General features: G+C 39.4%; 1 protein-coding gene across 2 annotated transcripts in view; it reads left to right on the plus strand.

The window, feature by feature from the left end:
- Positions 1–21740: 21740 nt before the first annotated feature.
- LOC142160381 (matrix metalloproteinase-9-like) overlaps positions 21741–22657 on the plus strand; it is a 69248-nt gene continuing 68331 nt past the window's right edge. For both annotated transcript variants that reach the window (XM_075215286.1, XM_075215287.1), the window contains exon 1: positions 21741–21789. In XM_075215286.1, coding sequence (XP_075071387.1) covers positions 21744–21789 — 46 coding nt within the window. In that variant the 5' untranslated portion in view covers positions 21741–21743. The remainder of the gene's footprint in view (positions 21790–22657) is intronic.

Below are 22657 nucleotides of genomic sequence, written 5' to 3' on the forward strand. Positions count from 1 at the left end.
ATCACATGTTCGCTCTAAAAGCTGAAAGTGTCCAAACAATTTACTACTAAGCACCAAACACACATACAAACCTCCACACTATAGACATTTTCTAAAACTATACATTTACCCCATTGAGCGTGTTTGTAGGCTATGGTGTATCTGTGGCAAAGGAGAAAAAAACCACACCTAGATTTCATATATTCATTTAAAATAAAACATGTTCCACAATAGTTTTGAAAGCACTACACATGGATTTATGGGTATTAAAATATTAATCAGTGCACTGTAGTAATGGTACAAAATGGCATGACAACTGATTGCTGACACATTTGCAGCATAGGCTAGATTTATTACATATATGAATTCAAATGTGCTGACAAAAACAAAGCAAACAAGGTAATGGTCTGTGTGTGTAAAAATTCCTTGGATTAAGAGATGACAATCTGGCCAGACTGAAGAGAGACATAAGCAGGCTTGGAGCTCTGGAGAAATTCAACAACATGTAGTGAGACACGAATTGCACAAATCCTAAATCCACGCCAACACACCCTGTTGAACGAAAGGCAACAAATTAATATGGCAATATTAGGTCAGACAACTTGCATTTTGATATCAAGAGATTGAGCAATGTATTGGCATGTGTAAAAAAGCCAGTAATATTATAGTGTATAATAATGGCTTGTGTGTTTGGACTATACCTAGGATTCTGAATGCACTATTTGACTTAATTTGAAACACCAAACCCATATGTTACATAGCTAGAATCTGCCCATATGTTTTGTTTGTGCAACCACACATTGCAGGCTTAGTAACGACGACATTATTGTATGGAGCACACTCACTGGCCAATCACATTTTAGTGCAGATAGCACTATACTACTTACATTTGAAAACACCCTTCACCATGGCAACATCCACCAACTCCAAAAGGAAGTGCAATGGCAGAAAAGCCAGCACTGCAGGCCAAGTGTAATCTAAAGGCTGTAGATATAAGAAAAACAAATAAAGTGTCAATAATGTGCACCTCAACACTATATGTGCTGATCAATAAACTGTAGAAAAACCAAACATCAATTATGTTGCCACATTAGGCTGTTGATTTAAACTACCCCATTAACGTGCATTTAGCTAAAGACATTAAGGCTAAACTTGGAGGCATGAAGCTATACTTTCTACACACATTGTAAAGGTAAAATACAGGTAGGCATGGTTTTTCCCCTATTATTACACATATAAACCATTTCAGTGACACACCAGACCATGTCTATTCATATTCCCATTTTGAATAACCATAACCTTAGATAATCAACCCTTGACTAAGCTTGCACATGATTTGACCACTGATCTTTTAAATGTGAAGATATTTATGTTTTGTTCCAAAAAAAATAAAAATAAATACAACATTGACCCCTTACATTGTAACATGCTTTGTCCACTAGAACATTTACTTATTTTTTATCCTTTGCTCTCCTTAATGACTCAAGCACAGTGTGTTAATGTGTCTTTAAGGTAGGGTCTGAAAAACCACACTTCAAATAAAAGGTATTAGAAAAAGAAAAAAGAAAAACAAAAAACAGTATGGACATTCTTAATGCAAAGTATTTTAACAAGGGGTATGTAATAAAACAATATCTGGTTTCTACTTACCACACACACACAGACAAATGTGGAATGTCAATAAGCAATCACTAGACACCCAAAAAACACAATCCAGGACCAAGATCTGTGGAGGGGAGGGTAAACAGGTACAAAATTAATCAATATAGATGGATAATCTTTTTGTGTGTCACTACAGTCGAGAGGTATCTATGCAGAGACACATCCCAAGTCTACACAGTTGCCTCAATATTCAAACTCTGCAGCTAATTAAAGACTTTTCCACTAACCTTCAACATAAAATTCTTAACCATTATGACCTTTCAGCATAATTTTCTATCTGTATCTCACCAATATCTTTTCCTACAAATAAACATGAGTGTTGAGCAAGGTACAGCAATAAACTGCAGAGATTATGAAACATTTCACCATTAAGTGCTACTTACCCAGAATTGTGAATCTCCCAACAACACAGAAGGCCAAGCAAGGTCTTTTTAAGTAACACTGTAATTAGTGAATTAAATGCAGGTGAGTAGGCCGGAGAGTATGCCGGACACGTCATTAGGAGCACGCAGGTGCATTCTAATTAGCCAAGTGTGGTTTTGTGTAAAAGTGACCTGACATTTGAGCAACGTTTATTTTCTGTAGGTAAGTAGAGATTATAACGATTATTACAGATGTCATTAATGAGCTAAGCTGTTAGTGTTGTGGCAATAGTATGGGTAAAATAGTTTTAAGTACAATTCTATGAGGTATTATTCATTTGCATGTGCTACATTTAGATGTGCCACGATAGTGTAGTGGTTATGTATTTCACCCCCCAATACTAAGTGCAGAAGTTCGAGGCCCCAGGTCAACCCTAAGCACCAAGTGAGTTAATAAAACACATTATTAAGCATACTCCTAAAAGTAAAAAACTATATGCAACTGCTTGTATTTAGCGTAAGATTCGCAAACGCGCTTAATTCGCGTTTGTTTGGTGACGTTTTTGCAGCTCCTGCTGCTTTAGTAAAACAGTGTTTTTATTAATGTGTGTGTTTATCTAGGGTTAATATTTTAATACCACGTTATCCATCATGCTGTTCATATTAATTGCAACATGGCCAATTTATCAGGTCTAAGACAGTCATTCAGCTGTGCTAACTAGTTAATGTGCAGTTTGGTGTTGGTGTTTCAATGTGAAGTATAACTCAGTGAATAAAGAAATGAGCTTGCAACAACAAGGTAATGAGTTTGAACCCTGAATGATGCGTGTATGTGGCTAACCTTGGTATATTTACAGGTTTGAGGGTATTTATTCCACTCTGTGACTTAGTATATGTTTTGGTGTGTAAGGTGGCTATACGTAATGTTCAACAGTGTTATCAGCTACAACACAGCAAAGCAGTTGTTGGCAAAGACTTTGGATTTCAAAGACATGTGAATCCTGTACTGGCAACAGTGGAAAAAGCTAAGTGCTCCACCAAATCAAATTGTAGAAATGGGAGCAATAAATGTTCTATTTTTGATTTGTATTTATCAACATGGATATATTTCGATATGCATAAATTGTGACTCTGCATGCACCAAATCTTTCTGGGTATAATATTTCCAAGTATTGGCATTTTTCCCCATGTTTTAAGGGAAACAACTTATGCTAGAAGTTGCTGGTCATCTTTAATTTGTATTCTATTCCCTTGACATCACCACTTGTACAGTGGTGTAGCAGTTAGGCAATCCACCTTGCCAGCTTGCTACGTGGGTTCGAGTCCTCACCAGCCCTCGGCTCTTAGGGATCATTAATATCCCTAGACAATTTGTGTTGCTGTTAAAAGTGTCCCTGTGGTAATAGTACACTTGTTTTAAATTTGCATAAATCATGTGTGTAAAACCCTAAAATATATTTTCGAGTTATTATATGTCTATTAATATTATTTGTTCTTGCAAACGCACCATCACCAACTGTCAAATCAGGCATGTAACATATTGAGACTAATGATATTGGTAATTGTTCAGAATGGTTGGAGATTTATCATAAATATTTATGACAAAGTCTATTGTTTGGGAGACATTTTACATAAAATGAAATAATTACCCATGCAGTGTGCACAACAATTCCGGCAGCCGGAATGAATGTGAAATGCACTGAGGCAACCATTCCGGCAGTGGAATGAATGTGGAATGCACTGAGGCAACCATTCCGGCAGTGGAATGAATGTGGAATGCACTGAGGCAACCATTCCGGCAGTGGAATGAATGTGGAATGCACTGAGGCAACCATTCCGGCAGTGGAATGAATGTGGAATGCACTGAGGCAACCATTCCGGCAGTGGAATGAATGTGGAATGCACTGAGGCAACCATTCCGGCAGCCGGAATGAATGTGGAATGCACTGAGGCAACCATTCCGGCAGTGGAATGAATGTGGAATGCACTGAGGCAACCATTCCGGCAGCCGGAATGCACTGTGACCTGGATTCTCCCCATAATGCTGAGAAGATATGTGGCTAGCAGTGTACAGGCCTATAAAAGGCAGTCCTCTTTACTGAAGAGGCAGTAAGCAGCAGAGGGCGCTATTTCCAGCTAACTAATTCCGGCATTCCGGCAGTTCCGGATTGAGGCCAAAGGGCCAAAATAACATCAAACATGTTGCACTTGCGAATTGCATTGATTAGAAAGGGGTATTTAAAGCAAAACAAGCTTAATTTACACAAACATACTAATGGAACATTTGTAAGATATGTAAAAGCTCAATAAAAAAAAAATTTAAAAAAAAAAAAAAAATTGCCACAGGCAGTCTGTATTGATATGTATGTATGTTGTGCATATTTCGTTTTGCATTTTAAACGCAAAAGATGCTCCTAAAGGCGTTTAATAGTGGTTTTAGCTAGCTGTATTGGAGTTAAACATGACCCTGGCCTTCCTTAACTTTTGTGAAAGATTTGAGACAGGAGTGACGTCAGTTTCACTCATCTGGGCAGAGGGAACGCCTACTATTCTCAAGTGAAAAAGCATAACGCCTACTTTACTCAAGTACTATCTCATCTCCGCCCAGTCCGCGCCTACTCTCCGCCCATTCCCACCCATATGTTCTCAAGTGGTCAGCAGTCATCTCAAATCTATTTGCGTTGGAGTTTGAGATTGAGTCGCCTTTTGAGAGCTGTATCTGCCGTGCTTGAGTAGCGTATGTAGTGTTTTGCGCTGCTTAAGCGTCGTTTCGCGCATGCGCAGAGCCATTTAGCAGATGCGTATGCGTTTGCGAATTTTGATGAATCGGGCCCTAGGTGAGTAATACTCATTCACTTTATCCACAATTGGTGATCTCATCAATTTTGTATCCAATAATCTGGTATAGTTGTGATCAATCCCAATAATTATATGCCATTCCTTACCTTTAATCTCCAAACATGAGTGATGGTATATATTAGTTCATCGTTATATATACCCACTGCTATATCAATTTACGCGATTGAGGTTGTTATATTATGAATGACAATCCTCCATACTTGGTGTTAAATTTACTGCCCGCTAACTTTATTGTACCTTTATAACATCAATTTATCCCCGATTTAGTGAATTATCCCCTTATTAGAAGTCAATACAGTAACCGAGTGGTTACTATAGCGTTGCCAAGGAAGGTGTCACTAAAGGGGAATACCTCTCAATATCCACGTAACCGGAGTTTAACCTTGCAACCTAATGGTTGCTACAAACGTTGCCAAGGAAGAGGTCACTAGGGGGGAGGGCTCTCCCCTTTAAAAATTCCATCATGCTGAAACTTCGGCTTGCCTCGTTAAAGCTACTAGCGAAACGCGCATCGGCGGATGCCGCGCTCGCTACTCTCTATACTCTCAAATTGCTTAATAATATTTACACCTCTAATCAAACAGAATAGATATCAATCCAGATTTAGATTCAGCTAATAGGCAGCGGCGCATACGATCTCAATAAGTCCCATATTGCTGCAGTAGTTAGTAAGACTGCAGTACTGTAGAGGTTGAGACCTTAGACAATCAATCTCAGTCTCCTTATCCACATGTATAGAATTATTGAAGGAGCAGTATTGAGAGAGGTCATACTACTGATCGTATGTAGGAGGAGTCAATAAGATCATTACTCTGGATACTTACCATATAATCCCAATAGTGGTGTATCTAAAATCTGTAGACAATATCACTGCCATCAAGGGGCTTTAGTGCAAATTAGAAGCGATACAATCTACTGTCAGATTTAACCCCTAATAGCCTATCTTAGAGGTGTAACCTCAATATTAAAACTGAGGAAGATATTTTGTTGAAAATTAGCAATTGGAGTTTATAGTTATACCTGAAAGTGGTTCTGTGAAAGTATCAATTTAATAAAGTACAAGGATATTAGAGTAGCCTCGCGGCTAGAAAACCAAGTATTGTCTATTTTAACTGATTTATCATTTATGTCAATGTATGCTCTCAATCACAAATTTTAAATATTTTGCTACTAGAAGTACGTTCTTAACATGGTACATAATAAAGAATGATTTTAACGATATCAACATATCAATATAATGTAAATATATATGTTTATATCCATTCATGAGTGCCCCTTAAGGTCATTTTCTCTTCTTCTTTCTGTTAATTAATATTTCGGTACATCTCAGACTGGCTGTTGGGGATAGAGTGCTTTACTAATAAATCCCTAGAGGAAGAATGTTTTCATCCTTATGCCCTAGCTGCCTTACTTCATTTACCCAGGGCAAAGATCCCATCTGTAAAATTGCATAACATTCTATTTAGAGATACGTATGCTGCTTGGTTAGCAATAAATAAAGAGTTTAAAAGTAGCCCAAAATATACAAAATACCTATCACTTTGGGGTAACCCAGAGTTTTCGCCCTCACTTGAAAATAAGATGTCCGGACTTTGGAAAGAAAAGGGAATTATGGCGGTGAAAGATATCTTTGATCCAGGGGGCACACTATACTCTTTTCAGCAACATCAGGAAATGCATGCTTTCCCACACAATCATTTCTATATCTATTTGCAGATTCGGCACTATGCTCTGAGTAAGCAACGAGAATGGTTATTAAATGATACAGAAGGCACAGGGCTTCAGGAAGCAACCTTAGTCTTCTCTAGAATAAATAGATTTAAGATTAAATACTTATATGCTGACCTGATTGATGCTGAACTTGATAAGGTGTGGTCCAAAACATGGGAGTCTTGGAAACAAGACCTCACAGATTTACGCCCCCCGGTAGAGAACCTATGTTATATGAAACATACATTGAAAGCTCTCAGCTCTGCCAGACTTCAAGAGGTTCATATCAGAACAATTAATAGGGCGTATATATCACAAATGCAGAGGAGGTGTATAGTAATAACAGATTCGGGCATATGCCCAAAATGTCAAAAAACTCAGGCCTCTTTGGTACACAACCTGTGGTCATGCCCAAGGATAGCTAGATTCTGGAATAAACTGGTGACATACATAAACGTTACATTTAAAATACAAGTATCCGCTCATTATGAGGTACTATTGTTTGCAGTTTTTGATTCCTGGAAAGACCAGATAGAAGGTTTGCAAATTATACCGCTGCTCAAAATCATGATCACTTTGGCAAAGAAAGCCATATTAAGCAATTGGACATCCCAAAAAACTCCATCGATATTAGAGATTAAATAAGAATTGTTGAAAACCTTATATTTTGATAGACGAGCCACCTTCCATGATTTGGAGAAAGGAGTTAAGCAGTTCCATACTAAATAGGGTGCGTTTATAGATACGCTGGAAGAATCGACTCAGCTCAATATCATGCATGTCTTTGAAGATACTAGGTGGTCTTTGCTAAGGAATTTATAAGGATGGAGGTTGGGTTGGATATAAATTGACTCAGAATAAGATTGAGTGACAGCTAGCCAAATAACTGGAAATAACTGGAAGATGTAGATTGTGTAACAGGAAACCCTAGGAAACATCGTTATCTAGATACAAGACCAGTCTTAGCTCCCTCCCCTCCCCTTGTCTCCCTACCTCTCTTCTTCTCTTCTTTTCTATTTTATTTTTCTCTTTCTCTCCCTTTTGTTTTTCTTCTGTGTATGTTATATATACTGTATAAAAAGAAAAATGTTATTTGTACATTGAAGAAACCTACTACCGTTATTTGACGTGATGTAAATTTGTTCAATTCTTTGTACAATAAAAAAAGAGTTTAAAAAAATAAATAAATGGTCTTCAACTCGCACAGTTTTTCATATAAAGTTGTAGCTTCAGAAGTGGCCCTTGAATCACAATTTCCCAACTGCGAGAATGAAAATAAGACTTCAATAGCATCCAAATACAGGGACTGCCTCTCCCCAAATACCCAATTAAGGACCTTCTCCTTTGCAGAAAATTGGGGAGACAAGATAGTGTGCAATCTTAAAAGCGTCTCTTGTCCTTGTCTTTTAGGAAGTTGTTTGGCTCATATGTTTATACGTTTGTGGTAATCTCCAATAAAAGAAGGCATGTGATTTAATAGACCAAAGAACTTTTTTGCTTCAAGGAATTCACAACAATCAGAAATGCATAGATTGAGGATGTGGCGATAGCACCAAATGTAAATGGAATCAGGCACTACTTTAGCAATCTGTGATCATAATCCTACATATGAACTCCTCATGTTTGCTGTACCATCAAATGACTCACCAGCAATTTTATGGCAGTCAAGCCCAAGCACTTTAAAATTAGCCATCAATAGTTAATTGATGAGAATGAGTTCTCTGTACAGCGCTGCGGAATCAGTGGCGCTATATAAATAAATGGTGATGATGGTGATGGTGATGATCTTGTTAGCCAAGAGCGCCTAACATGGTCTCCATTTTGTTGTTTTGTTGATGATAGAAATCTGCCTCTTTAAATGGAATGTTGTCACATGGTAGTTGTCTGATAAGGGTGCTGTTCAACAAATGCAAATTTTTCTGCAGAAGAGCTTGATGGAGAAAGCACAGACTTATAGATTTTACAACCACGTCCAAGTCACAGCTCTCTTCTACCGTGATCTCTATCTCAGGAGAGCTCCTAGGTTCTTCCTGGGAATGACTGTAGTTGAGAGCTCAGCTGAGAGCTGCTTTCAGGGCAGGGGCGGATCTAGACTTTATGTTTAGGGGGGGCGATTTTGCATAATCACGCCCCTCCTTTGCTCTGATTGGCTGGCCTGTGTTAACCCCGCCTTCTGCCCGCGATTGGCCCTGCCCCCTCCCATTGTGGCCGCCGGCTGGGACCACTCTGATTGGCTGGTCCACATTTAGCCCCGCCCCCGCTCACGCTTAGCCCCGCCCCTCCCGTTTTAATCGGCGGCTGGGACCTAGCTTTTTGCTGCTAGGGGGGCGAATGCCCCGATCGCCCCCCCCCTGGATCCGCCACTGTTTCAGGGACAACCTCCTAGTCACTGACATTGGCTTCTGAATCCTCTTCCTTCTTATATAACACTTCTGGAGGGTTTGTATTATCACTTGTGCCAGCAATAACCTCTTCGGTATGCCTTTTATGTAGTACATTGGTAGCTTGAAATAATTTTTGTGTCAAGGAAGCCCCAGATCTTTAAGTTATGTAGCTTTAAAGCTGCACTACCACCAAGACCTTTGTAGGACCATCCCCTTCAGCACAACCCTGGGGGCTGCTAAGTGCAGAATATATTTCCCAGAGCTAGTTTTTTTCTGGATGAAAACTAGGGGTGTGTGATGCTTTGAAGTGAGTAAGAGGGAGAAACCAATGATAATCTGCAATTGCGACCATTGCGGCTTTTGATCAATAGATTCTGTTCATCTCACTCACTCGACCTTCCCCACCCAACTGCAGCCATTTTAAAGCTGTGAATGAAATGTTAACCACTTTTATATGTTACTGCAGCTTTAAATATTCGGCATGCAGAAACAAAAGGAACATCAACAAAGTATATCAATTTATAAAACTGGAAAAAGGAACACAAGAAAATCCATACCTATTCAAAACTAGTTGAGTTGGTATTCTTTTTTTTTTAAATTACACATGCAGGGTTTATTACATGGACTCAGATACTTATTATAAGAACTGCGGTAGCCATACATTTAAGTAGATAGAGCATCTGTACTAGATGACATAGGATAGAATGGAGACTCTAACCATCTGTACCATATATTCTCAAATTCCTTCAGAGCCTGTCTGCTAGTATAAACAAATCTCTCGTGCCTTATGGTGGTATTGACCAGTGCCTTCCAATTTTTAACCGTGGGACTCGTCGGGGCCAACCACAGCCTCGCTATACAGACCTTAGCCAACATCAATAACTGTGAAATGTACATTTTTGTCAGTTTATTAACTTTCCCCTTCAATCGGAGCCCAAAGAGACAAGTGGCCGGTGAACTAAGAGACACTTCAATTCCAGTAACCTGAATACATCTCCTGATCCTTCGCCAGAAGATTTGTATACATGAACACTCCCATAGAAGGTGCCAAAAGTTAGCATTAATCAAATTGCATTTCGGACAGTTAGGGGTAGCATCCGGGCGAAATTTTGCCAATCTAATAGGGGTAAAGTAGGCCCTGTGTAAGATAAACACCTGTATTTGTTGAAATTTTAATGATGAAGTATAACCTTTAGTACTGTCTGTAACCATTTCCCACTCCTTGTCTGATAAAGGGCCAATATCTATTTCCCACTGATTCCTCAAACCATCCAAATCATCTGCAGTGGATTCATACAGAAGATATGAATACATTCGAGAGATCAGACCTCTATAACCCAAGGCCTGTAATTGTTTCCTCAGTGGATCCACCCCAAACACCAAAGTCTCCCTTTTAAATTGTGTGTTTAGGGCGTGTCGTAACTGAAGGTAAGAATAAAACATTGTTCTGGGTACAGAGAATTCCCCAACCAACTGTTCGAAGGATTTAAGTACATTTGTATCATAAAGCTGACCTACCGACACCACACCTAACCGAGACCACTCCCTGGCCCTCTTCACTGTATTCAACTTCTCAAATTTCTTTGCCCCCCAGATAGGAGTATATGGATCAATGTCAGTTTGTTTCATTATTTTATTACAGATTGTCCAAATCTTAACTGCCTGAATCAGGAGCGGTGGAGCCCGCATACCAAGCCGCCCCGCCAGCAGTGACTGTAAGGGAGTGTGATTAGAATTAAATTGGTGTACCAACACCCAATGTAGCTCATGGTAATCGGGGTCCGAAACCCATGCCTTATGAGTTGGTATTCTTAAAAAGATAACTTCTAACATACCCCTGTAAAAGATAGTTCCATTTGTTTAGGATCATTTCCAGCCAAATCAAGCTCTTTTCGTTCTTTTTTCTCTAGCGTTCTGAGCACCTCCTTTCACTTTAGTTTTTTATTTGATTTATTAAGCTGGAACGAACTATCATTTTGTAATCACCGAAAAATTGTTGTGAGTGGCAGACCAGCATAAAAATATGGCTCCAAATAACAGATTGTAATAATAGGTCATGCAAATAAGAGTATACAACATTACACGTATTCACACTTGTATTCTTTGTCAACAACACAATATTATTGAAGCAGATGTAATAACAATTTAATTCCACTTATAATACTCAGTATGTTATATACCTGGTCCCTAAATGTACCTAATATAGTGCAGAAGGTGATTAGAAATACTGAGAATAAAGCAGAACTGCATTATACTCATTGGAAACATTGTAAGCATATGTCTTTTGGGGACAAGGTGGAATAGACACCTGGGGGTAAATGTATCAAAGTCCGGTTTTTAAATCTCGTGGGAGATCGGCGTCTTTGCAGCTAAAATTTAAAGGGGCGGTTTACAAGCCAACGCCCCTTCAAATTTTAGCTGCAAAGATGCCGATCTCCCGCGAGATGAAAAAACCGGACTTTGATACATTTACCCCCTGGAGGTAAATGTATCAAGCTGAGAGTTTTTCGGCGACTTTGAAAAGTGGAGATGTTGCCTATAGCAACCAATCAGATTCTAGCTAACATTTGTTTAGTACATTCTACAAAATGATAGAATCTGATTGGTTGCTATAGGCAACATCTCCACTTTTCAAAGTCGCCAAAAAACTCTCAGCTTGATACATTTACCCCCTTGAGTATTGTTCCTATCTGGTGCTATTTTTACTTATCATCACATGGTGTCTATATGGAAATTTTCCAATCTGTGTGTTTGAGAAGTGTGATTATTTGAAAAGAACATACTACACTATATCAATTTTCTTGAGCTTCAGTGAGGAATTTTTTTTTATAATACTGATGTTCGGTGAAGAAAAGGAAACTGCCTCAGACTCTGATATGTTTGAGATTGGCGCCTAATGTATGTACACCACTTTTTGTTTAGAACTGCATTGTACTTAAACACACACTCAGAATCAAGATCAAATCCTTACAAGTGTGTATGTGTGTGTATATACACACACATACTTGTTTTTATTGCATCATGAGGACCCATGTCTGGAACATGGCGTGTAGGGACACCCCTTTCCTAATGCCCTGTCGATAGATCAATCATAGGGGTATGTGTAGGAGCGGTTTGTCACCAGAGTTACCACAAGAGATTTACACTTTGACATTGCATAAAGTACTGACACGGACTGCAAGATGGGTAAAGTGTCATGTATTTTGACTGTCTGAGGACATCCACATTCCCACCTACATAAATTAGCAAATAATAACTATGGCAAGTAAAGTTTTGTGTATTCTGGCCTTCTGAGGACATCCGCATGCCCGTTTACACCGACACCTAGCCATGGAGGCTACAGTCCTGTTCAACCACTTTGCATCATTTCAACAAGTTTGATCCCTCTTTAAAGCTGTTATGCAGTTCTTTATGTAGAATTTCACCCCCGACCATTTCCGATCTTTGAGTATGGATGCTTCAGCCATGAGGCACACAACACAGTCTCACTTTCCGGGCACCCGGCATGTCTGTATAAACCTCATCAGGTGTTTATTCACAGCCTGGACCTCCTCTCTGTCCCAGGATTTCCTCCGCACTTCTTTGCAACCTAAAAGGAAGTCCATTATGGCTCTGCAAAATACAGAGAAGGCAAAGTTCTTCTGCCTAGCAAAACTATGTGCTACACCTATCTGTGGAAGCCATGGCTGGACACTGGTCCCGTGTTGCCAGGTCCATACACCGCCTTTTTTTCTGACGTGGAAGTTTCGACTAAACGCTTGGCCACTTGTCCCTCTGTCACGGGGGATTGCTCGTCATCCAACATGTTGCTCTGTAGCTGGACGGGTTCTGAAAAGAAACAGATAAGTAAATGACCCAGGTAAAAGTCAAAAGCATACATCAGACACCAGATTTTTCACTTACTGTCCAAATCAATGTGCATCTCGCCCAAATTCTTGCCTTTGAATTAGGCCAGTCTACCACTTTCGAGAGCCATTAACAGTTTGCTGATTTTGGCAAATCAGAGGATACCTCCTAGAAGGCGGTAATATTGCCGGTGCACCCTGATGTGGTGCCAAAGGAAGTCTGTCAACTGATCCAATTCTCTGTCTTCTAGGTTGAGGACCTTCGAGAGAGTGGCAATGTGCTTTCAAAGCTTCGTGGAAGACAGCGTGTGGGGATGCTTGGCCCCACACTCTTGGGCAAACAGTCATATGCAATCGGAGCCTCTGAAGTGTGACAAGGCAGCTGGTCTGGCGAACATGTAGACATTTTGACTATCCACTCCAAATTTGTCATGCTTTTCTGAGAGAAGTTCCATTGCAGCTTGCATGGCTGGTGTCAGCTTGATGGGGACTTTTCTCCCTCGTTTTCCTCGGATTTCAATGCGAGTGAAGTGCCAGCAGAGCTTCCTCTCATCCTCTTGAGGAGAAACTTTCCCTTCCCTTCTTCGATTGAACAAGATCACCTGTGCCAGGATGACTTTTGCAAGTAGTACCAAGTGGTTAAACATAGGCTTGGTGGATAGCCCTCTTTTTCACATCTTCCATGAAAGGTAAGAGCTGAGGCATGTTCCACTTGGACTCCTTAAGAGTTTTCAAGGCAGCCGATGAGATCAACTCATTGTATCTCGCCTCATATAGCTTCCTGAAATTTCGTGTGTTTTCAACCGCTGCACTGCAGCCAACCATCATGGCTCCGAACTCCACAATGCTCGCTATCTTTTGCAGGCCGTGCCCGATCTTGAGTTCCAGCGAGGACGTCTTAACTGTACCTGTCTCCTCGTCATAGCCAGCTACCAGCTTCACAGCATCTACTACGTGCAGAAAGTTCGGTGGGGCTCTAAAGTCTTCCATCCTCTCCAAATAGGTAGCTCTTCTGGCCTGTAGCAGTAGCCTGCCCATTTCTCTAAGTTTCTGATGGATGTACTCGTGCCTGCTAACAGCTGATCCGACCCAGTCGAACATATGCTGTCCCATCTGCATGATGCATCGATCATTTTTGACTGCAAGAAAGACTTCATCCTGGGTCATGTCACTCAAGAGCTTCCAAAAGCCATCACTGATGTCAGGTGAAACTGGCTGAACAAAGGTGCACAGTGACTGGACTCTGGTCTTGCCAGGTGTGAGCTTGTTGCCCCTTCGGTTTAGCTTACATCTCTTCATGTGTCGCCACAAGTATTTCCTTGCAAACAAGCCCTGGCAGGCTACAGAGTGCATGAAGCCTTCAGAATCCATCTCTTTGTCTGGAAGTTTGCACGGAACCAGAGCGTCATGGCCTGCCCTCATTGCCTCAGCATTGTGTGCAAAGTTGCCCCTATTGCGAAGACGTGCCAATTGCATGCACCTTTCTTTCGAGTGCTTGGGGAATTTCAGGGCTCAGGCTAGTTCAGTGTCATTGCTGTGAACATGCTCCATGTGCCGGGCAATTTTTAAGACGGACTTCTCACAGTACAGGCAGTATTGCTTTTCGTTATACGCCCTGGAGCCATCATTGTTTCTGGATAGCTGTCACTCACCGGAGTGTGAGTGCCTCCACTCTGGTACGTGGTTCTCCATCTTTCCCGCTCACACCTGTGTTGAACCGCGGCCGTCCACCATCCTGTCGCACTGCGCATGCGCAGGTCCCTTTAACAACTACACCTGACCACTAATGTGATTGATGGATCAATCACCTCACCCTACTTAAGGCACCTGCAGCCTTAGGTAGTTGCCTGATCTTGATTCTCACTCCCTGTGAGTCTCTGAAGGTGTTCCTGTGTTTAGCTCGTGTCTTCAGTTCCAGCTGATTCCCTGCTCTATTCCTCAAACGGTTCCCATACCGCTACAGACTGAGTACTCTCCAGCTCGTGTCTTCAGTTCTCCAGCTGATTACCTGCTCTGCTTTCTCGAGTTACACATTGTTGCTACAGACTATTCGTTGTGCCTGCATATCTGTGTTGGACAAGCCTTCTCACCACAGCGGTGGTACAACTTGCTACACGCAGACCACCGACTACCCCGCTACCTACCAGCACCAGTACAAGTCTCCTCATCACTACAGTGGTACAACTTTCTCTCCAAGTCACTGACTCATCTCATCTATAGCTGCAAGTCACTGACTCATCACATCTATAGCTGCAAGTCACTGACTCATCACATCTATAGCTGCAAGTCACTGACTCATCACATCTATAGCTGCAAGTCACTGACTCATCACATCTATAGCTGCAAGTCACTGACTCATCACATCTATAGCTGCAAGTCGCTGACTTCCTCACTCATCTCCTATCTACCTGCTGTTCCTTAAACTCCAACCATTCACCTCACTGCTCAGAGGTTCGTGGTGTAACTCCACCCCTCTGGCAGCATTACTATCTGGTGGAACCTGGGTAGAAACTTCTAGTGCCCGTGACAATAGCATTTGGACAGACACCGCATCGTCTCTCCGACCCTCTGTGTTTAAAACATGGCTAGCAGAAGCTTGAGAATGGTTGTACATAGACGTCCTCTCTGGGTACCTGCATATATCATATATATATATATATATATATATATATATATATATATATATATATATATATATATATATATATGATATATATATATATATATATATGCATATTCATTTAATCTTGGATGTCCTCTCGCCAACTCAAACTCAATCTTTCTAAAACAGAGTTAATAATATTTCCACCCACCAACAAGAGCATACCTGACATTTCTATTCCTGTCAATAACATGACCATAAATCCCACCCACAAGCTCGCTGCCTAGTTGTAATCCTTGACTCCGACCTATCCACATTGACTCTATATCTAAGTCATGTTATATAGATCTAAAAAACATTTCCAGAATTCGCACATATCTCACACAAAACAATGCAAAAACCTTAAGTCATGCACTTATCATCTCCCGCATTGACTATTGCAATTCCCTCCTTACTGGTCTTCCCCAAAACAGACTCAAACCCCTGCAATCTATTTAGCATGCAGCGGCAAAATTGATTTTCCTTGCAAATCGTTATTTCTCTGCTGAATCACTCTGTATGTCTCTACACTGGTTGCCTGTTTTCTACAGATTCCAATATAAAATACTTTTGCTAACCTACAAGGCCATGAACAAAGCTGCACCAACATACATCTCCTCTTTTGTCTCAAAATATCTCCCAACTCGGCAACTCCGTTCTGCACAAGATCTGCGTCTCTCATCCTCCCATTCACTGTTACAGGACGTTTTTTCGCGCTGCACCCACTCTTTGGAATTCTCTCCCTCACACAATAAGACTCTCCTCTGGTCTACAAACTTTCAAGCGTTCTCTGAAAACCCACCTCTTTAGACAAGCTTATAATATTCCTCAACACCCTCTTAACCTCACTACATTACCCTATTACCATCCGTTACACAGTTTCACACAAGACAACTACCCCCTGACCAACATTGTTGTGTGACAGGATCATTTAGCTTATGAGTCACTTTTACCTTTGCAGTCTGGCTAAACCGAAATGCGAAATGTAGACTTAACCTCATGTATCAAACTCCCATTGTCCCATATATCGTAAGCTTTCGAGCAGGGCCTTCTCACCTCTTTGTCTTTTTACCCAGTTTGTTTATTAGTTTACTGTGTTTCTTCCCAATTGTAAAGCGCTACGGAATATGTTGGCAGTATATAAATAAATGATGATGATAATGATGATTTTATATATATATATATATATATATATATATATTTTGTAACAAAGGGAGGCATTTTTCTGACAAGAGGAAGAGAAAGTATACAAACAGAATTAAAAATAGGCACAGTTATGCACCTAGGTGGAGATTAAACCAGGTAAAAACGTATGTGTAGTTTAAAGTTTTTTAACTTACATGATTTCCTCTCAGCAAACAGACTGGGTGTGTCTGTGCAAACAGAGCCACTGATGGGTGTTTTCTTTTAAAGAGAAGGTGGGTGTGTCACCTGTCCATCAAGCTAAGGCTGGGGGAGGAGTAACATGTATAAAAGCTTGTTTGTGCCATTTGTTCAGGGAGATCAACGCTGGGGAAGCTGGCTGGTTTTGAGGGAGCTGAGATATGTCTAGCTAGCATTTAGGGTCTCCAAGAAATGCTGTGAAAACTGTACGGTATCAAAACATTTACCATCCTGACAATAAAACTACGTAAAAAGGAAGAAGTTGTTCGCGTGTGCTTCTGCAGTAGCGGGCTTTTGCCACAATATATATATGTGTGTGTGTATATATATATATATATATATATATATATATACACATACACACACATATGTATATATATATATATATATATATATATATATATATACATATATATATATATATATATATATATATATATATATATATATATACATATATATATATATATATATATATATATATATATATATCTAATATATAAATGCTTAGTGGCGTCTGTGTGTGTGTGGGAAAAAAAAACCCAAGTTGCAGCGCCACCTGCTGGGCAGAGTTATACACTGACCTACTAAATTCTTAGTGTGTGTGGGAATAAAAATTCAAAAAGGGCTGAAATTTGGTAGGGCTCAAACTCATTTTCGTGAGGTAATTTTATCTCATGAACACACATGTGTAGAGGCGTGCGTTAGTGTGTGTGTGTGTTTGTGGAAAAAACTATTTTCTCAGAAAGGGCTCATCCAATTGACCTGAAATTTGGTATACTGACATTATTTGACAAAAAAATTAGAATAGTCAAGTCAGTTAACTTCCATCATCCCCCCTTCCCCCCGTGGGAGGGGTAGTAAAGGCTAAATTTACGAGTTGAGGGGTCAAACTCATTTTTGTGAGGTAATTTTACCTCATGAACACACATTAAAAAGGGCGCTTGCGTCGGGAAGTAACGATCTTCCCCTGAGGAGGCCTGGGCTAGGCCCAAATGCATGACAAGAACCTTTTTAAGACCTTAAGTATCTTGATTTGACTAGAATGCATGAGTATCATGCACGGTTTAACTTGTGTATATATATATATATATATATATATATACAAAATCTCCCATCATAAATACATCAAATTTCTGTATTTTGTTTATATTTCCCACCATCACAAGCATAGATATATTATATGTCTGTCCTACCTTACCCTGATAGGTAGTCAAATGTGCCCACGCAATGTAGCTCACTCACAGTAAGCTTCGCCGACTGCTGGCCTCGGTCTCTCATACCGTCTTCAAGGGGATGACTAGCCTGCTGATCATTAAAGATGTAGTATAAAATAGATTACAATGCTACCCAGAAAACAAGGTTATCTTTCACTAAAATTAAATAAAAATTTACGTACTTTTTAAGGCGCAAGAGACATGCAGAAAAAAACCAAAACACTTTATATTGCATTTTCTTTTATATGTCATTTCCCTCTACAGCACCTTTTTTACATACCTGGATGATTATAATGGGATATATATCTATCATATTATAGCAATAAATTATATAATAATGTTCTCTTACAGTACTGAACACAGGGGCTGATTTATCAAATAGCAAAAAGCCATTTTGCCTTAAAAAACTGATGTTTTTGCCAGCAAAATTGCTTGGTTTTGCTCCGCAAAATACTAATAGGGTAATCACTGACGATAACCCCTGTTGGGGGAACCTATTTATCAAGCACTGTTAATAGATCATCATACATATAACACTACGCTATTTGTATGATGATCTATTCCCACACCTACACAAAAAAAGGCTATTTTTTTTAACAATAAAAATGAAATAGACAATATTAAAAAACTGAACATACACTTACCTAAATAAAAGTGATTGTAATTTCTCTTTTTTTGTTTTCTTAATTCTTGCTGTGCTTTCCTTGCTCTTGTCTTCAATAATGGCTGCAGGGTTGGGTGTTTGTCCTGCCCTGCCTAAATGGGAGCCTCCTACTGTATTGGAAGCTGACATTGTATTGGTGGGCAAGCTACCAGTATAAAAAAATAAATATATATATATATATATATATATATATATATATATATATATATATATATATATACACACAAGTTAACCCGTGCATGATACTCATGCATTCTAGTCAAATCAAGCTACTTAAGGTCTTAAAAAGGTTCTTGTCATGCATTTGGACCTAGCCCAGGCCTCCTCAGGGGAGGAGCGTTAGTTCCCGATGCAAGCGGCCTTTTTAATGTGTGTTCATGAGGTAAAATTACCTCACGAAAATGAGTTTGACCCCTCAACTCATAAATTTAGCCTTTACTACCCCTCCCACGGGGGGAAGGGGGGATGATGGAAGTTAACTGACTTGACTATTCTAATTTTTTTGTCAAATAATGTCAGTATACCAAATTTCAGGTCAATTGGATGAGCCCTTTCTGAGAAAATAGTTTTTTACACACACACACACACACACACACACACACACACACTAACGCACGCCTCTACACATGTGTGTTCATGAGGTAAAATTACCTCACGAAAATGAGTTTGAGCCCTACCAAATTTCAGCCCTTTTTGATTTTTTTTTCCCACACACACTAAGAATTTAGTAGGTCAGTGTATAACTCTGCCCAGCAGGTGGTGCTGCAACTTGGTTTTTTTTTTTCACACACACACAGACAGACAGACGCCACTAAGCATTTATATATTAGATATATATATATATATATATAATTTATTTATTTATTTATTTATTAATATTATTTATTTATTTTATTTATATGTGTATATATATATATATCCATATATATATATATATATATATATATATATATATATATATATATATATATATATATATATATATATATATATATATATATATATTTATATATTTATTAATCTATCCCTACTTCGTGGGAGCCTTCTAGTGAGATTGAGGCTCCCATGTTTATGATTATGATTGGGGCTGCCCAATCATATCTAGAGGGCTGGTACTGGGGGGAGGAAATGCAGGGCTCAGGGTGTCAATCTGACACCCTGGCCCTCAGTGATTTACTGCTACAGGGCTCCTGTAGGCTATGGGAGGAGCCCTGTAGCACTGTCCACGGAGTGCTGCCGTCTGCATATACATATAATGCGGATGGCACCGCATTCTCTGAGGCAGCCCAAAAGAGGAAACAGATTGACCAGCCTGGAGGGCATATGTCCCCCTGCCCAGTCGCCCCTGCCAACTAGTTTGCCACTCCTGTCCTAGATCAACTTCAAATGTCAGTGTAAAAATAAAGCTTTCAAGAATTTGTGTCCTACATGAAAAAATAACCAGTATTTTCCTTATGTGCAAAATAATAAACTAATTTGCACTCCTTGTCCATTACACCTAAAAAAGCAAATAAAAAATAAACAAACATATGCATATTACCTACACTACCCTGCTCTATCTTTAGCTATTGCTTCACATATTGAAACTTGCTGCTAAACTATGAATTAACCAACTATATGTAGAGACGAAATACGGCAAGCCAATAAGATGTATGAAAAATGGTTATTTCGGATATTTATATTAAAATACAACACAGTTACAGAGCAGAGTCTGTGCTTTTGGCCAATATACAATACAGAGAACATTCTGTTGACCAAAATACGGTGCCATGCTAACTCTGATGTACACTATACAATGCATAGTATTCTGGTGACCACTACACTGCACAGTCCATTAGTGTCTACTGTTAAATGCAGATCCAATTTTTTGGCTACTGTACATTGCTAACCCCAATGCCTGGTGACCGCTAGTTAACACAGATTCTCCCGCACCCCAGTTCTCACCACTCTGCCCTGTCCGGCTGTAATCTCTCATTTCTGGGAGAATTTCAGGTTCTGGTTTAATGATAAGTGTAGCGATAGTCAATTAGTTCATAGTGCTGACTAATACTTGTAAGGTGGACTCTGATTGGCAGCAGGAGTCCACTGTACAGCTACAGCAAACAATATTTGCCAAGTAGAATGCCAGGGGCTCTCTCTACAGTCAAAGTCCTTACCAAAGGCTTAGATTTGGACTTTGCTTAAGGAAACTCCACAGGTCAAGGCCCCTAGGTTTAAAAATCAGAATTCCATTCCAGGTCAGGGGCAGGCAGAAGAGATGCAAAACAGAATACCAAGGTAGAAGATCAGGGTCACAAGCAATTAAACTTAGTCAAACAAGTATGTACACAGCACTTCAACTGGTACAGGCATTCAGCCAACTAACATACAGAACCTATTGTACAGTAAGGTTGAGGTGGTTCTGCTTTTCTTTCCACAATAGCCATTTTTTCCACCTGTTCTGCATCTTACTTTTAGTCCTGGGTCAAGTACTGACAGACTTGGCCGATTTATTGAAGTCCTATCTCTGTCTTCTAATATGCACTGTCTTTCTTACGTATTTATTGCAGAGGGATTTTGTAAAATTTTGTACTTGGTGTGCAGCTTTAAAGGTAAAGCATTGGGGAATATTTTTTTTTGTTGAAAGCATTTATAAAAATCCTGCAGTTGCTTATATAATTTGCTTGGAAATGAACCATGCTGAAACTGAACCTTGAATTAAAGAATGAGAATAGCATAAAAGAAAAATAACTGCTGTAATAGATTATTTTCTGAAATATGCATTTTTTTCTGCTAAATAATTCTACAGTTTATTAGCCATCAAAGTTTGATACAAAATGTACATGTTCTAATATAAAAAATGTATCTAATGGCACTGTGTATTATTCTGTTACTATATATACAACCTCTGTATCCTACTTTTTGTATTATTAGTTCCTTCTGCTTGTCTATGATAAGAGGGTAAACCAAAACTAGGCTCTGGATTGGCTGCAGAATGACAAGTGTATGTAAGAGCCGCATAAGATTGTTAAATAGCTTCTCTTTGCAAGAACGCTCTATGAATAACATGCTGTTTCTAAAGAGTATCTTTCTTACTCTGATCCGTGAGTTCTCTATGTCTGTGTTTGTGCATGACTAACTGCCTGCATTGAATAACCAGCTTTAATAACACAACTTGGTGGAGGCATTGCAGCATTGAAAACCCCACGGAATATTTATTATGATGCTCACAATCTATTTGTATAGTTAGTTGGTACTAAAGCGGTGATTTGGGACAGTGTATCCCCTGGCTGCAACTGTCCTCTTCACTAACAGTGATTATAATTAGGGTCATGTAGGCTTGCCAGTTCAACATCTTTTCACAAAAAAAGTATTTCCATCTACAAAAATGGAAGTTTAATAGATAATAGATTGTAAAGCAACTTGGTACCTTTTATACTAGAAATTTACCATTGTTTCCCACCACTTAGGTCATGTAGACTTTTCCAGCATGATATCAAGATGACACTTTCTAATTAATTTTAGGTGTCGGCATTGGGTGAATACGGATGGAGCTGGGTGTGGTAAATTGTGGGATTGTAGTGTATGCTGTATAACCACATTTGCTGTCACATCCTTTTCAGTAACTGGTTGTATATTTGACCTAGTTTGTAGAAATAAACACTTTACATTGTTTTGCCATCAATGGTTTTATGTGTTTTTCCTGGAGTAATGGCGTATTCAGGCCCACTTGTTTTAGAAATTCACACCAGCACCAGAGCCCTACAGTGCACAGGATGATAATACTTATCTATGACCACTGTTCTAAAGTAACTGCGAGGAAAAGGAAATTTTGCCTATAGTAACTGTGATTTTTTTAGTACAGTTTAAAAAAAATTAATCAACTGTCTAAAATATAGTGTTCCCTGCTGCCCCGCAAATACTCCGCCATTACCTGAATGCAACTAGCTTTGCCAAGGGAGTAGGATAAAA

Source organism: Mixophyes fleayi, chromosome 6, assembly GCF_038048845.1.
Source record: "Mixophyes fleayi isolate aMixFle1 chromosome 6, aMixFle1.hap1, whole genome shotgun sequence".
NCBI classification, from domain to species: Eukaryota; Metazoa; Chordata; class Amphibia; order Anura; family Limnodynastidae; genus Mixophyes; species Mixophyes fleayi.